The sequence below is a fragment of the Meleagris gallopavo genome, chromosome 15 (assembly GCF_000146605.3).
Source record: "Meleagris gallopavo isolate NT-WF06-2002-E0010 breed Aviagen turkey brand Nicholas breeding stock chromosome 15, Turkey_5.1, whole genome shotgun sequence".
Lineage (NCBI taxonomy): Eukaryota > Metazoa > Chordata > Aves > Galliformes > Phasianidae > Meleagris > Meleagris gallopavo.
In genome coordinates this window covers 13,242,690-13,258,766 of record NC_015025.2, presented here as the reverse complement: position 1 = coordinate 13,258,766, position 16,077 = coordinate 13,242,690, and the positions used below count along the sequence as shown (strand labels likewise).

General features: G+C 53.0%; 1 protein-coding gene across 3 annotated transcripts; it reads right to left on the bottom strand.

The window, feature by feature from the left end:
- Nucleotides 1-16,077, bottom strand: CAMK2A (calcium/calmodulin dependent protein kinase II alpha). Of its 3 annotated transcripts, none has more exons than XM_010719194.2 (16): nucleotides 15,969-16,077; nucleotides 15,545-15,610; nucleotides 14,596-14,668; nucleotides 14,174-14,276; nucleotides 13,950-14,033; nucleotides 13,737-13,831; nucleotides 13,220-13,342; nucleotides 13,029-13,112; nucleotides 12,289-12,331; nucleotides 11,087-11,127; nucleotides 7,863-7,895; nucleotides 6,745-6,793; nucleotides 6,079-6,154; nucleotides 5,286-5,380; nucleotides 4,522-4,759; nucleotides 1-4,331 (listed from the first exon to the last, which is right to left on the bottom strand). In XM_010719194.2, exons 3-15 carry the CDS (start codon nucleotides 14,620-14,622, stop codon nucleotides 4,527-4,529), a joined length of 1,086 nt encoding a protein of 361 aa, XP_010717496.2. In that variant the 5' UTR covers nucleotides 14,623-14,668; nucleotides 15,545-15,610; nucleotides 15,969-16,077; the 3' UTR covers nucleotides 1-4,331; nucleotides 4,522-4,526. The 3 variants fall into 3 exon arrangements, with proteins under 3 accessions (XP_010717496.2, XP_019476016.1, XP_019476017.1); XM_019620471.1 differs by having other exon boundaries at nucleotides 4,531-4,759; XM_019620472.1 differs by lacking the exon at nucleotides 7,863-7,895.

Genomic DNA, 16,077 nt, shown 5'->3' with positions numbered 1-16,077 from the left:
TTCTTAAACCACTGTGAATGTATTTTCCCTGCTTGTCCAAAAAATGTTACAAAAACCCTAAAATTGTGCAACAGTTAGAAAAAGGGGACAACAACTCAAGGAAGGAAGGAGCCACTTGATACAGCCCCCTCCACACCCTCTCTTCTGTACCTAAGGGCAAAAAGGACTGTCTGCTGAGGAAGGTGGCCTCTGGGGGACAGATGGCACAGAGGCCACTATCCCCTACTTTGATGTGCCCACAGCCCATTCAAAATCTGAGTTTCCCTGTCTGGAACGAAAGGGCTGGGGTCTGCACTTTTGGAAATGGGCAATGGCAAAGTCTTCGACACACTCCTGTTAGCTGGACATTTGCATCAAGACAGTTCTGTAGATCATGAGAAGTATCCCGTGATGGAAGATGGAGGGTTAGCCCAGCTCCTGGGATGATCAGAGGATTTGGTTATGGGATCTTCTGCTGGCACACAGCTCTTGGTCCATAGGGCTACACGAAAAGTGTAGCTGCCCTTTGAAACACAGCTCTGCTGTTTGCTGGTGTTTCTCAGAAGTCCATGAGCTCCAAGTACTGCCAGCTCCATCCTGCATACCTCCACGGGGTCATAGATTCATGTTGGGCAGAGGGAGACGAGGCAAATTTGTGGGGTTTGGTGCCTGGAAAGTGGAGCATTTATTTGGGAAGGGGAAAGAGCTGTCCTGGCTGTGCCTGCCTAGAGGGAGGAGCAGAGCATTTGCTCTCTCCAGCAAAGAGCAGAGGCCCAGGGATGGCTTCTTCTCTTTCCGGGGTGGATATACCAGCAAGACCTGAGAAATGAAGGTGTTGCAGCTGAAACTGGACCCTGGCAGTCCAGAAAGGAAAAGGAGCAGCTCCTCCTGTGGGTCTGGGTGCCTGAGAATGCCATAGCAAGTTCTCAGATTCAGTTATCTGCAGTGGTCTGAGAGATGGAAGAGATGACAAATTGGAGGACTTCTGAGTTTACACTGACCTGGATGGACAGACAAGTCAGGCTGTACCTGCACTAGGATATTAGGTGATCTCCGGCCTTGAGGATACTGGGGACAGGAAGACCATGGCAGTAAACTCTATCCCAAGAAGGTGGCATCATCCATATTGCATATTGTAAACATCTCCTGGACCTCGTCATCACCTGATGACAGAACTCTGGTTGTATTGCTGAGGCAATACCAGATAGCATGCAATACAGTTGGTGCCAACAGCACAAACACTCTCTAGCAAGAACATCTGGTACAGATGTAACTGCAGCATCCCTTGCTCTGCAAGCCAAAAAAAGGCTGTGACATATGATTATGTTGATTTTTTATAAAGTAACTTTTCCTGCAAGTTCAGGCAAAAATCAAGAAATACAAAGGAAGACAGGCAAAGTTTTTTGCAATGGCTACTAAAAGAAAAGGTGTTGGCTTATCAGTGCTTGTTCAGAGATGTTCTGGGGATACAGAAACCTGCTCTGGAGAACCAGGGTGAAGTGGGGAGAGAAACCAGGCAGAACAGACCTCTAAAGTGCAGGTGCTTAATGCTGCCTACTTAGGCAGGTTGGGAAGTTGGGTCTTCCTCGGTCAGGCTTTGGCTTGACTGGAAGACTAGAAACAATTGGAAACAAGACTATACTTCCCTTTGAAGAACTGGGAGCATTTTGGGTGTTGCAAAGACATCCAGGTGCCTCGCAAAGAACCTGTCCTTGGAGAGATGATGGTAGGGAAGCCTCAAGGAAGAGAAATCACCTCCAAAAAACAGCTCAAAGCCTCTCTGGAAAGCAAGATATTCTCCTCAGCCAGCAACTGCCTGAAGTAGGCTCCTAATAAAAGGACACTGCATCTACCCCACCATCCCATCTGTCAGACCCAACAAACTCTACACAACACCTGTCCCAGCCCTTTCTCCAGCACTGTCTGCTGGAGCAACTTTGCCATCATAGCCCAGAGCTGTCGGCAGCTCCAAAACTAGGCTGAGCCCCACAGCACCCTGCTTTCTTCCCAATTTCACACCCATTTGCTGTACAGCTCTGACATCAGGAGGTGGATGAGACCTTTGCCATGGCTGGCTTCAGAGCCAATGCTGGAGAGGAGGGAGAAGTGTGAAAGAGTTGAGTCCTTCCTTTAAAAATGAAACAGAAAAAAAATAAAATAAAAAAATAAATCAGCACTACGCAACTACAGGAAGAAAAATGGGTCTATGAAAGCACCCCGACTCTATCTTAAAAGCTTATTCTCTCCCTGAATAGATGTCCCTGCTTTGGGGGCAATTCTTGCAAGCCAACATAGCTCCACAGTCAACCAGCAAAGGTCCACCAAAGGCATGGGGACGTACACGTGCATCCGAAGAGGACCATTGAGATTTCTTTCCAAAAAAGTCTCTCCTATACAACATTACCAGCAACAGTCACAGTCCCTGCACAGTGGGACACAACAAAAACTTCTCACAGCCTCTCAATACCCCAACAGTTTGGATTCCTGCCCCTCCATCCAGTAGGAAAATATTTTTGCAGTCTGCAAGGACATGGCTGCATTTTGCGAGGCAGCCATCCCTGCCTAGACAAAGAGCAAAGCATTCAAAACCACAGAAAAGGCAAAATACACACCCAGAATTTACATGGAGAAAACATTTCCTTTTTTTTTTTCTTTTTTTCCTTTTTTTTTTTAATGTCCAAAACAAGTGCTTCTTTTGATAATTTCTTTGTTTTTCAACACACGCACCGTCTAGAAAGTTAAACGCCATGCAGATGAAGAGAGTGCAGCTAGAAAGTCCTTGGGGCAGCAGCACTGCAGGAGCCCCATGTCAACGAGAAAAGGGCTTCCATTGGAAAAAGACAACAAGAAGCAGAAGCATTGCTGGAAAATCCACCGCCCTCACATCTCTCAGACCTCTACCTGATGGTAGAGGGGCAAGACCAAAATTCCCTGTCCTGGCCCTGCCTTCCATCCTAAAAACCATACCTTGGTGGCTCAGAAGAGTCCCCTTCTGGGTTTGCCATGCAAGCGGCCCCCTGGGTGCAGAAGCCTGGGGACACTGGTGTCCCAGGGACATGGCTGCCCTGGGGACATGATGCCCTGGTGTCTTTGCCTGCTGGCAGCCCTGGTGGGAGTGGCGTGGTGTTGCAACCCCTCTCCAAATGTAAACGCAACAAAAAACAGCAACCCCCCAAAATCCCCCCACCCCCCTACCCCAAACAGTTGAATGTTTCTAGTTATTACATAAAGATCCATTTCAGCAAATACTCAAAATCAAGTTACGAAATACACAGTAGGTTGTTTTCTTTTTCCTATAAAAAGGCATGCGCTCAAAGTAGAAGATAGCTAAAGGCTTGTTTGTTTCTTCAAAGCACAACCAGATTCTGCAGAGTTTTGTCACTAAAGCTTGCATTCCTCATCTTCGCTGGAAGGTGTCGTGTGGGCAATGGTGTCTGTGTCTCCAATCAGTGGCCAGCTCAGCTACCTCAGCCTTTGTGCCATGGGGAGCTGCAGATGCTGCATGCGAGGGGCTGGGGGCTAGGATCCAAAGGGATGGGAGCAGGGAGTGGGAGAGATTTGCTGCCCCGAGCCCACTGGTGGGGCTGGGAGAGCTCTCTAGGCTGTAGTGATAGATAGAGGTCACCTTTCTCCTCTTTTTTCCCAGCTTTGCCAGTCCCTACTCCCAGGAGAGAAGGAAGGAAGGAAAGAGAACGTCCTGGTAGCTTGCCAAGGCGCAAATCTACTTACCCGTCCTGGGAAGAGAAAACCAGGACACCTTTACTCACCCATCCACATATTCCCCTCCTCACCCAAGATGCACAGAAGCTGAATTTTGCAAATGGTTTAAAACCCAGGTTCCCCAGCTGAGGCTGCCGGGATGCATGAGCTCAGGGCAGCAGGCAGGGACCTTGATAGCAGCATGGCAAAATCCACTGGCGCGCGGAGGGTGTGTGGCACAGAGCAGCTCCCCACAACCTCCTCTTCTTTGGGGAGCTGCCAGCAGAAGTGGGGATGGAGGTGGATGAAGAGTCCTGACCCAATCTGTGTATGGGACTGCAGGGCTGTAGGGGGGCCATGCAGCCCAGGGTGAAGGCTTTTGCCCTGGCAGGCATCAAGTGCTCAGATTTAGGTTCATGATTTTTCTTTTCTTCATTCATGCAGAGGAAGGGGTCCCGGTGAAAGGGGATGGAGATGGGGTGCTTGTAGGTGCCGTTGAGGCCGTTGCATGAGTGCAGTGAGAAGCGAGGAGCTATTCCAGCAGGAACCAAGCAGCAGAGCCAACAGCCAAAATCCTGTAGGTGAAAAGTTGGAGGGGTCTCCCCTGGCAGTCAGTCAGTGACAAATCCAGCAAGGACCGTACCACGCTTCAGCTGCAAAAGACCAACAAGCAGAGCTGGATGTTGTTTCAGCCATCATTCCAGCAGAGCATCCCTCTCCCTCTGCCCTCTCATGACCACTGCCCATCTCCTCCCCACCACAAATCCTACAGCTATGCTCTTTGGGATAGAATCCCACCCTTCCGCTTCGTCCGCCCCCCGATCGCAGTCCCTGGATGCTCACAGGGCTTACTGCGGTAGGACAGAGGGCGCGCCAGATCTGTGGAAGTGGACAATCTGCCATTTGCCATCCCGGCGGTGCCAGATGCGGGTCTCTTCAGACTGGGCAGTGCGGGGGATGCCCCCTGCGTCCACGTACTGCGTGATGCGGATGTAGGCGATGCAGGCGGACTCATCTCCCATCAGGTGAATGTGGGGGTTCAGGATCGTCGTGTGCACAGGCTTGCTGTTCCGGGACCACACTGGAAAGGGGATAATCAGGGTAGCCTGAGGCAGGGGAAGGACTTTGGGTGGCTCCTCAGCGTGGGAGATCCTGGGGTTAGAAGACTGAGGACATAATAGGCTCAGGATGGGTGCACCTAGGGAGCTAGGACAGGTGGTAATGGCCTTAAGTTGAATCAGCTTGAATATTAGGAAAATTTGTTCTTGGGAAGAATGATAGTGCATTGGAATAGGCTGCACAGGGAGGTGGTAGAGTCACCATCCCTGGAGGTGTGCAATAAATATGGAGATGTGGCACTGAGGAATGTGGTCAGCCAGAGTGGTGGGGGGGGTTGGATTTGATGATCTTAGAGGTCTTTTCCTTCCTTACTGATTCTATGACTCTAACCAAACAGCTCTTCATTCACCATCTGGGATATTCCAACCTAGCCTAAATGCTCCCAAAGCCACTCTTTCCCTCCTCTCTTCGGCAAGCTGCTAAAGGTAGGGATGTAGCCAGGCCATGGGAGGTAGGAAGGGTTTCTCAGGAGGCAAGGGGCAGCTTACGGTTTTCAAAGTAGAACCGGTGAAAATCCAGGCCTTCCACAAGGTTCCCCAGAGCCTCAGGCTCGAAAGCAGTCATCCCGGGGTCACACATCTTCCTGGGGAGGTGGAAGGGAGAGGGAAGGGAGAGGTCATCTCATTGCTTCCAGCAAGACAGACTATCTTCAAGCAGAAGCCTGGCCTGGCCTTGCAGGAAGCCAATGCACCCTTTGTCCCCAGCCCCACAAGTTCAGCTGGGACGCTGACGACACAGGTCCCTCCATCACTCAACACCTCCTGTTAAGTACTGCCGCCTTCTTCGTAAGAGAGAGGAGAAAAACAGCAGGGAAAAATGAATTCTCTCTGCTCTGTATCAAAATATCTCTGCTGCTGTCCTCTGGGGCAGGGAAGCAGACCTGCGCTCACTCAGATGCACTAATTAAATAGGCCTTGGACACAGAAGAAGTGTAGTCTGAGGAGCTTCAACTCAGCAAGTAGAGAGCAGTTCTGCTTCCAAGTAGCCTGAGGCGGTCTGGGTGTAATGATACCACAGATGTAATGTTCCTTCTTCTACCATAAATCACACTTGCAGTTATTCATCTTTCTGCAAACCCAGAAAATGGGCACATCTGTGCTAACGAGACCAGAGAAATGTGGTCATCTCAGTGTGAGAAAGCATGGGGTTGGGAAACCAATGTCTCCTGTGTCTATTGGATGGTGTCCACGTCCCTCTGCCATGTCACCCTGCCCTTGGCAGCAAGGTCCTTTGGCTCTTGCTCTGGGATGCTGAGCCCAGCCCAGAACTGAGCACACTCACGTGTAGGACTCGAAGTCGCCATTGCTTATTGCTTCGATCAGCTGCTCTGTCACCTTAATGATTTCTTGCTTCCGTACTGTTGGTTTAAAGAAGAATAAAAATAGAAATTTAAATTAAAAACACTGTTTTTCTTTGCTTGTTTGTTTTGCTAAGACTATTGAAAAGACACACAAAAGTCATTCCTAATAGAAAGGAAGACTGTCCTGCACAGAGCATCACCGGGAGCCCTGCCTTGGGAGGACACATATCCAACCAATACATCTGGCTATAGCCTATCCTATGTTATGCTGAGATCACTTAGTCAAGTGACTTTACAAATTAGCACCAATAAATGATTCCTTGAGTTATTCTTAGAAAGCTGATTCTGGTGGGCAGGGAGATTTCTCCTGGAGTTTTTTCTCTGAGGGACGTTGGTCTCAAAGGAGCCCAGACCTCAGCAAGAATGCAGGAAGGGAATGATATCATCCTTTTCCAGTCTTGTGAGCCTTCTCTCCTCACTAGCAGCGTCCCAGATACTCCTGGTGGTGACCCAGTGGTGAAGCCACCTATGCTAGCAGTGCACTCTTAAGGAACCCCGAGACACTGTGCTGACACTGGGCTTTCCCATAGCCAACACTCCTTGAGGGGCTGCTAGGCTAACGGCCTTGGCGTACCCCACTGGTGTACCTTTGGTGTCTTCATCCTCAATGGTGGTGTTGGTGCTCTCCGACGATTCCTGAGCAAAGAACAGAGAGGAGACAGCACGGTGAGCCCAGTCTTCTCCCCAGACCAGGAGGAACTTGTGTGTCCGACAGCCCCCCGAGTCCGACCCCACAGCGCTCGGCTGTGCGACTGGACGGCAGCCGAGGAAAACGCCGGCAGCTCCAACCCGTCCTCCACCACAGCTCGAGCGCAGTGCAGCGCTGGCCGAGCCCCCCCGGCCGTGTGCCAAGGGAACGTGGACTGGGCTCGGGAGGGTCTTGCAGGCACGGCGCTGCCTGTCCTACCGACGCCTGCAGGGACACAGAGGTGGGGCAGGTCCGGGGCGGCTCGGCGGGGTGCTAGGAGGGCAGGGGAGGGGCTGCGCAGGGGTGGAAGACACCATGTTGACTGTACGATAGAGAGAGATGTACAAATTAACAGCGAGGAGGAGCTGGGATGAGAAAGAGGGGACTGTGCAGGAGTGAGAGAGACCACACTGACCGCAGAGTAGGGAAAGAAATGTACAATACAACAGAGTGCTTCCAAGACCCACATGGACCACCGAAGGCTGAGACACAGCTCTTTCCATCAACAGCTGAGCACTAGACAGATTTGGGGTGGAGGGGGTTCTGACCCCCCCGTCTCTCTCCAGGAGCCCCATCAAGGCGACTCTGCTAGCGGAGCTAGAGCAATGGCTCTGCTAGCTCTTCCCAGCAGAGCCTTGCTGATGTATTACCCATAATACCCCGATGTAGGTTGGCAAGGTGTCCCATGACCATACAGTCCCCGCAGAGGCATGGAAGGTGTTTCTCCAAGGCTCCTTGGACCGATGCAGCCTGCAGACCTGAGTCAGGAGAACTGGGAGAAACGGCATGAGAACCCATCAGCAAGAACCAGGGCTGGCTTCCCACCAGCCGGTGGCCAGCAAGTGCCTGCACCAACCCTGTGAATGGGGACTGTGGGTGATACGGCTTTGAGGATGTTCCCTCCAACCCCGGTGGCCCTTCTTCCCTACCCCGAGGTAACTTCCAAAAACGGGGGAAAGCTGGAACATGTGGAGAGGCCCAGCAATATCGGCATTGAGGAAGACGAAGGACACTCACCATTAACTGAACGCTGGAACTGGACTTTCTTTTCTGGAAAAACAAGGAGAAGAGATGGAACAGGAAGAGACACAGAGTGAGAAAGGCAGAGAGCAGCACGAGAGAGGAAGCAGCTCCTGAGCCACCCTTCATGGTCCTCACGGAGGGTAAACAAAAGGCACGAGGCCAACCTGGTGCTCCTGGAGGGACGTGCCACCGCACAGCGGGGCTGTGCCAGCTCCTGCCCACATTTCCACTGTCACCTTTCTCCCCTGCCCTGCCACAATCCCTGTTGCTGCTCACCCCAAGGACCTGCCTAGCCCAAAGGTTTTGCAGAAGGAGGTGACCCCTCTGTTGGCTTTGTGTCCAGGCCACCAAGCCTACAGGAGCAATATGAGATGCCTAAATGCTCTGGCAGCTTTGCCACCTGCACAACGCTGTGGTTGGTTGTGAGCACAAAAATGAAGTTGAACTGATTCTACCCATACTGATGACCACTGTGGAGACACCCAATCGTCATCTTGGACCTAGACTTGTCTTCAGCACAAAGTTGGCTGGTTTAAAGCCAGCACAGCTATCGCTTCTTAACCCTGCAAGGCAGACACACCATAAGAAGCTGTCCTGACACAGCTCTGCTGCCCTGAATCAAATTTCCTCCCAAGAGATGGTCTTGTATATACACATATTCATCTCCATCCTTGACCACTACCACTAGGCTCTAAGGCTTTATAAAAGAAGACCCCATTGCTGCATCCCCACTTGCAATCCCAAACTAGTTCTGGATACTCCTTCCTTTCCATGCAGTGCTCCCCTCTCCACAAGGAAATGCACACTGGCCTTTCTCCACCTCCAGCTTGCAGGGTACAAATCACAGCTGGTGACAAGAAGCACCCATGCAAGAATTAGGAGATGCAGTGCCAAATAAGCAGCAGTTTACCAGCACATTTAACAAGGCACCATTTCTGCCTGTCCCACAGAGATAAAAGAAGCATGCACTGTGCCAAACTCTTGGAAAAACCCATGCAGCAGCACATTAGGGTGGATAAATAGGCTGCAGTAAGAAAACTAACATCCATCCATCCTCACTGCTCTTTTCACTTCCTAAATGGCTCCCACCAGCATCATTACTGAGTTTCCCCCATGCCAATACACTGTCCTCTCCTTCACTGAGTCCTTTGTTGTTCCTAATCCCTTCTTCCCTGGGACAACAGGTGTCCCTGGAGCAGGGCACGCTGCTGTGCTTCAGGAGGAACCTCGGGGGGACATATAGCCAGAGACAGCTCCCAGCCTCTGCTAACCAAGGACAGGACACGGGGCAGTAAACTTCAGAAATTTCAGACGCAACAGAATGCAACACAAAGCAGTGACCGCATCAAGTCGGGACATACAGTAACAGGATGCAACACGGGGCAGTGAGCTCATTAATTTTGGACGGGACAGGATGTGACATGGGGCAGTGATTTCATTAGTTCACGATGTGACAAGATGGGACACTACACAGGGCAGTGAAGGTATCGTGGCTGCTGGGACCAGAACACCTCCTGGAGACCCCAGAGCAGGGGTGGAGAGGAGTTTTTGACCCTGTGAGCGCTTTTTGTAGGGGGGAAACCTCCTTGGGAGAGTGCTTTGAGCTCTCCAAGCCTGGGCTAGCACCCTCCTGGTGCCTGCTCTCATGAAGGCTGGCCCAGGTGATATCTCCAGGTGCAGACAACTCTTTCGATGACAAATCCCCCACATGACCGGGCCCTCAGCCCCCTCCCGACCTGCCCACCCATCCATGCAGGATTCCACATCCCTGCCTTGCTTTCCCAGCGAGACAGAAGGAAGTGACAAGCTGCCAGCAATGCCCTGCCATATGCCAGGTGCCTGTGGTGGGCCACCAAAGCTTTAGCCGCAGCAGCCAGCTTCCCAGGCTAACGTTCACAGTCAATCTACTTGGAAAGCCAACAGAGATCTCTGTTAGGATACTGGGCCAGTAAGTGGTCTTCTATCATGACACCTAGAGATGAAATCAAGGCAATTCCTTTTTGCTGGAAAACATAATAATTCAGGTCTGTGCCTGATGAAGCGTCTCCAGCCACCAATGCTTAAAAAAGCATCTCCCGATTGCAATCAGCTATGCTCCAGCAACTCACACTCTGGCACCTCTACCTGGGATCACTGCTTAGGTGGCTGCAGAAACAGCAGATGAGGGCTGGCAGGCAGCTTGCTGGGACTCCTGTGGGGCTGTGCAAAGCCAGCAGTCCTGCCCTGGGAGCCATGTGACATCCCACTGCCCAAGGCAATTTCCTCTCATAGCAATGCAACCCATCAGCTTCATGTTGCAGAACAATGCTGCGTGGCCAGAATGTTTGATTTTGTGGAGCTGCGTGCAGATTTTGTGTGGTCTCAAACCTTCCAGGCTTGGCATGCTGCAGCTAGTGGGTATGGTGGGAGGGGAACAAAAAGCCACCCCAGCCCTCTGGTTACATCAAACTTTTGAGCAAAGAAAGGAAGAAACCAGCTGAGTGCATTGCTCTTCCAAATCCTGCGACCCTCACAATAGCAGGGTCTCTGCAAAAGGACCAGAAGAAGAAAAGAGATCTGTGCCGCAATCAGAGTCTCAGAGCTCTGCTCACACCTTGCATCCCTGCCCTGGAGCAGAGGATTGTGATCGTGCAAGTTCTCCACTGTTGAGCAATAGTTTGTGTTCAACAGGACAAGAAAAAGACTTTTGCATGGGCCGTTCTTTCTGCAGCCCTTCCAGCACCAGCTTGTTCCCAGCACATTGCCAAGTTGGAGACCTCATTTTTTCCATCTACAGCGAGCATAGGAGATGGGAACGGGGTCGAGAGGGTTAAACATCTCCATGGACCATTGTGGGGATAAGATGGTGCTGGGGGATCCTGGAGCAGCAGGACTGCGCTGGGGTGGGGTGATAAGCCCACCACCAGCCTGAACCCCCAGCTCTGGGCTGCAAAGCCACCTCCATGGCCCCTCTTCCTCCACTCCATGGCATGGAACGAGCATGTTTTTTGGGCAACAAAGCAGCAGCGAGACTCCACTATGCTCTGTTGTTCCTGGCCGCAGCACCAACCCCTTCCCTCGCCATGCTGAAAAGCTGCTCCAGTGGCTCAGGGACACATCAGGAAAGCAGTGCCAAAAACTATCCTTCAAAGCACAGGGTTCCTCAGGGAGCACTGGCATAGCACCAGGACCCCACTGCCAGTGCCAGGGAGCGGAGAGGCAGGCAGGAGGGGACTTACCTTCACGCCGTCATTCTTCTTGTTGCCACCGCTTTTGCCTCCTGGAGAGAGGAGGAAAGAGGTGAGCAGAGCCAGGCAGGGCACCAGGACCAGGAGGCCGAGGATCAGCAGCATGATGCCGGGCAGCGGAGCCGAGTGGCGGCTCTCGTCCTCTCACAGCCCCTTCAGCACAACCCTGCGAGCTCAGGGATGACCTCCCCAGCACCGGCCCGTCCCACCAAAGCGGCTCTCCATGAGGGACATCAGCGTCCCCAAACGTCACGGCGAGGCAGAGGGGTGCCCCATAGGGAGCCCGCTGGCTGCGGGTGCTGTCGGCGCGGCGCTGGAATGGGCCGCCCGCCTGCCGCCCCTCTAATTTTAGCCCCATGCTGCTGGGATCATGTGCTGCCGGCCTGCCGGCCTGACAGCTGCAGCCCACATTTTGACAATGATGAAAAGCAGATGCCTTTCCAGTGCCCACCTCCAGCTGCTGGCCAAGCGCCGAACCCCCTGGCTGCACCAGGGACCCCACATCCTGGAGCGCCCGTGAGAGCAGTCCCGTGCTGATCCTGTTGCCTGCTGGGGTGGGCAGGGGGCACGGGCAGCCCCTGGGTCGCGTGGGACGGGAAGTGCTAGGAGAGAAGCTTTTGGGTTTCCTGCCCTTTGATGCTTCGCGCCTTCCGTAACCGGATCTGCGCCAGCTGCTGGACTCTCCAGCCCCACACACGCTGCCCACAAGTGCTAAATATGTCAGCATGATCTCCCCACCCCCTGCGACAAATGCAGATGCCAATCCTGGCTGTGGCCATTTGCACGACTCCTGGCTGGGCCAGCTGCCCCCGATTCCCCCTGCCCACCCCAAAACCCGGCTCCTGGGGTGTCTCAGCAAAGCACTCCAAAATTCCCATCTAGAAACAAGCCATGCTGTGCTGAGAACCCTGCAGACTGCCATGCTCCATCCTTGCCCCTGCCTCTCAGTGCAGCCCTGGGGATGCAGGGATGTGGGAGGGGAGCAGCATCGCTGTAGGGTCAGCATCCCAAAGTGGGCGAAGCGGGGGGACCCTGTGCTGCTGGGGCACCTGGAAAATCCACATCACAAACATCTCCAGGAGGGAGGGCACCAAATCACCACCTCCCCAGAGCACCCAGCTGCAGTTTCAGCCCCACTGTAGCTGCCCTCCCCAGCTCTGCCCTAAGAAGAGGAAACCAGAGACGGCACCTACCGGAGAAGTTCCTGGTGGCCAGCATGGTGGTGAGGATGGCTCCCTACAACACACAAAAGGCAGAAAGGAAGGGAATGCGCAGAGCCACCGGGTCCCCATGCTCCCAGCTCTGTGTGTCACCTGTCCCCCACACCCTTTGCTGGAAGGAAGCTGGCCCACAGGCTGACCCAACTTCTTATCCCTAACGCCAGGGCATTGGGTTGCAGGCTCTGAATCTTCCCTCAAAGATTAAAGGGATATTCAATAACCCAGGGCACATTTCAATCCCATTCTTTGCTGGCTGGGGTGGGCAGCTGGTGGCAAGGGGAGCCGCCGGGAGCGGAAGTGGATGTGATTGCAATGAAAGGGATGGGGATTTTTCATGGAAGCCGCCCATACAGCAACACTGCAAAATAACACCCAGAAAAATGCTGCCCCTTCTCCATCTGACTCTACTAACTAGTTGCTCAGCGTATAATGAGATTACTTAGGACTAATTGCCTGCAGTAATGGATTACCATTTTGAAGTGCATGCCTGAACTAATTTGATTACTTGTCTGGCTGAAAAGTAATAACAGTTCATAGCCAGTTTCTTTTCTTGATAATCATGTTAGTAGCCTGCAGCTGCCCTGCTCTGTGTCACACTGCGTGCAGCCTGGTGCAAATCCACACAAACCCTGACTCTCCCCACTCAGCACCCAGCCCCCACAGACCCCACCAAGCGCTCTGCACCAGCCTGGGTAGGACAGTGTGCAAATTACCTTTAGCTTCCTCCGGGCGTTGAACTTCTTCAGGCAATCTACTGTCTCCTGTCTATGCATGCATGAGGCCACGGTGGCACGGTGCTGGGAAAAGAGAGACTTGGCTCAGTGCACACGTGTGCAGGATCCCCAATGCAAACCCCTATGCCCACAGAGCTTGGGTCCCTGTGGGTGAGTGCCACCCGACTCACCGATATCCAGGGGTGCTTCAGAGCCTCCGCTGCCGTGATGCGTTTGGATGGGTTGATGGTCAGCATCTTGTTGATGAGATCTTTCGCTTCAGGAGTGACAGTGTCCCACTCAGGGGAGGGGAACTGCCAACAGAGGGATGGATGAGGGATGGCAGGGAGCAAGGGAGCAAGGCGAGGAGCAGCAGTCCTCAGCAATTGGGCTGGTTTTCCTCCAGCCCCAGGTGGGAGCAGGCAGAGGAACTCATGGGAGCAAATGGGAATTGCTGCCAGTTGGGGAGCAGGGCTGGAGGGAGGACAAGACCCAGGACGAGACCCATCTGTTCTGCAAAGTAGACTGAAAGATGCCATGTGCACTTGGGCATGGCATCTCAGTCAGCCCTCTACAACCAGAGCAAGGGAAGGAAACTCATTCCCTTCTGACTCATTCCAGTCACTCTTCTGGAGCAGCAGACTGCAGTGAGGGGGCAGCAGGAGGAAAGGGTGGTAGTGGAGGGGGCAGAAAGAGAAATGCACTCACGTCGTAAGCCCCAGCCTTGATCTGCTGGTACAGGCGGTGCTGGTCTTCATCCCAGAATGGTGGGTACCCAACCAGCAGGATGTAGAGAATGACGCCTGTGCAGGAGGGGACATGGGGTCAGCAGGTGAGTGAGAGACACTGCACTGTCATGCTAGGGACCGGCCCCAATCAGGGAGAGAAACTGAGAACATTCTTGAGATTAACTTCCCTTACCACAAGCCCACAGGTCTACAGCTTTGCCATAGGGATCCTTGCGGAGCACCTCAGGGGAGAGGTATCCTGGGGTGCCAGCAAAACCTGCGATAGAGAGCCCATCATACACCCTGCATGCTGCAAGCATCCCCATACAGTTGGCTTGGGGGTGTTCAGCCCCCCAGGCCTGACACCACTGACCCAACCTGAGCAGGGCCCAGTGGATAACCCACAGCCATACTCACCAAACCAGGCTTGCTGGTCTCCCTCCACCTCAATGGCGAGACCGAAGTCAGCCAGTTTGACAGCAGCCCCCTTCAGCTTGGAGGCCAACAGCAGGTTCTCAGGCTGCAGGAGGAGGAGAGGGTCTCAGAGAGAACCTATGGGTTCTGCTATGACTTCCAAACACAGCTGGGGGAAGGATGGATGTGGTCCCACTGCTCTGTGGGACTGTGTATCCCAGTGCCCCATAGAGGACCATGGTCTATAAGCATCTCTCTACCCACTCTCCCTTGTGTTGTTTTGCTCCAGAGCTGCCGAAGCTTTCCAGGAGCCCCCATATGGCTTTCTTCCCCGCCCTGGAGGGTGCCAGGCATTGCCCCACAGTGTCTTGCACCACTGATGGGGTCCCCACACCCTTCCACAGACCCATCCCTGCAGCCCATACCTTCAGGTCCCGGTGGACCACCCCCATCTGGTGACAATGCAGGACAGCTTCCAGGATCTGCTGGATGCAGTGACTGCAAAGAGGAGAAATCTCACACAAGTGCCTTAATTACATCCACGTGGCTGCATCTCATCCTCCTGCCCTTCTCCCATCGCCACATCCCACCTGCAGCCCTGCAGAACGGTGTCCCTCTCCACCACATCACTTGATGGTGGTGACCCAACTGTTGGCCACCAACAGGTGAGCAGGGAGCTGGGACTATGCATACACCCGTGGGCTCCCGCAAAGCTGGCACCAGGAGCTGGGGACCGAGGGTACAGACATGGTACCAGCCCAGTTTGGTCTCTAAAGGTGAACAGAGCAGCTGTGTCCATTGGCCATGCAGCTGATGCTTCAGTCCCATTTTCCCAGCCCTGTCTAATATGGGTGGCTCTCGCTGTGTCAGTTTGCTATGCCAAGTTCGTTAAACTCCAGCCTCACTGCATGCATGAGAAAGGCAGGGAAAAAGAATGAGGCTATGATCACTTTTGTTCCAAAACAGCTGTCTGTAAGGCAGGTCTTTATTTACATTATGTTATTTGTATGACACTAATAAGAGGATGCGTTGGAAGTGGATTCAGTACAAGCAATCTGTTAATTATGATTGCTTTTTGTCTTGAAATAGGGATATTTTCACGGAGGCAGAGGTAGCACGGAGCTCAACAACCCCTTAAGCATTTGGACTTAATAGTATGGACTATGCCCTGTACATGGGGCAAAGCCAAGAGGCACAGAGATACTTGGAAACTGCCCCCTCAGCCATTCTGCCCCAATCAACCCTCCTTAGGGCTTCCAAGTGGTGAACATCAGAGCAAGAGTTTGAATTGCAGAAAGCAGAGCGCATAGAGCCCTGGGAAGTTGTGGGGACATGGGACACCTCCTGTCGTTTCCTGCCCAGATCCTTGCTCACCTGGCATCCGCTTCGCTGTAGTACTCTCTGGCCACGATGTCCTCAAACAGCTCCCCACCAGTGACCCTGGGACAGAACAAGGGATTCACACTGGGCATGCAGCAGGGCTGGGTCTGTTCACAGCATTCTCAGCTCTAGTAACCACCCAAGTACTGCTGCCATGCACAAGGGAGTGGGGCAGGGACAGATTGTCATCTGCCTGGCATAGAATAGGATGTGATGGGATATGGGATGGGAAGAACTGACAAAGATCAAGTCCAGCTGCAAACTTTAAGGACCCAAAGCCTGACTCTTCCCTCTCTATGCAGAGAAGGACTTCAAGGTAGCCCACAGAAGGGTAGGGATGAGATGGGGGAGGCTATGGGGCACATCACCTTGATGAGAGCATGCAGCAGATTAGAAGATGATTTTAAATGGCACTCACAGGTCAAATATCAGGTAGTGGTGGCCCTCTTCAGAGATGCTGTCATGGAGCCTCACTGCAGCAGAGACAGCGGGTTATGGGCTGCCTGGCTCCTCTCACTCTGCCTGGG

Coding starts and splice junctions, on each gene's coding strand:
- CAMK2A (XM_010719194.2), bottom strand. CDS start 14,622: ATGGGGGTGGTCCACCGGGACCTGAAG. Junction 13,113..13,219: donor TGAAGCACCCCTGGATATCG/GTGAGTCGGGTG, acceptor CTCTTTTCCCAG/CACCGTGCCACCGTGGCCTC. Junction 12,332..13,028: donor ACGCCCGGAGGAAGCTAAAG/GTAATTTGCACA, acceptor TGTGTGTTGTAG/GGAGCCATCCTCACCACCAT.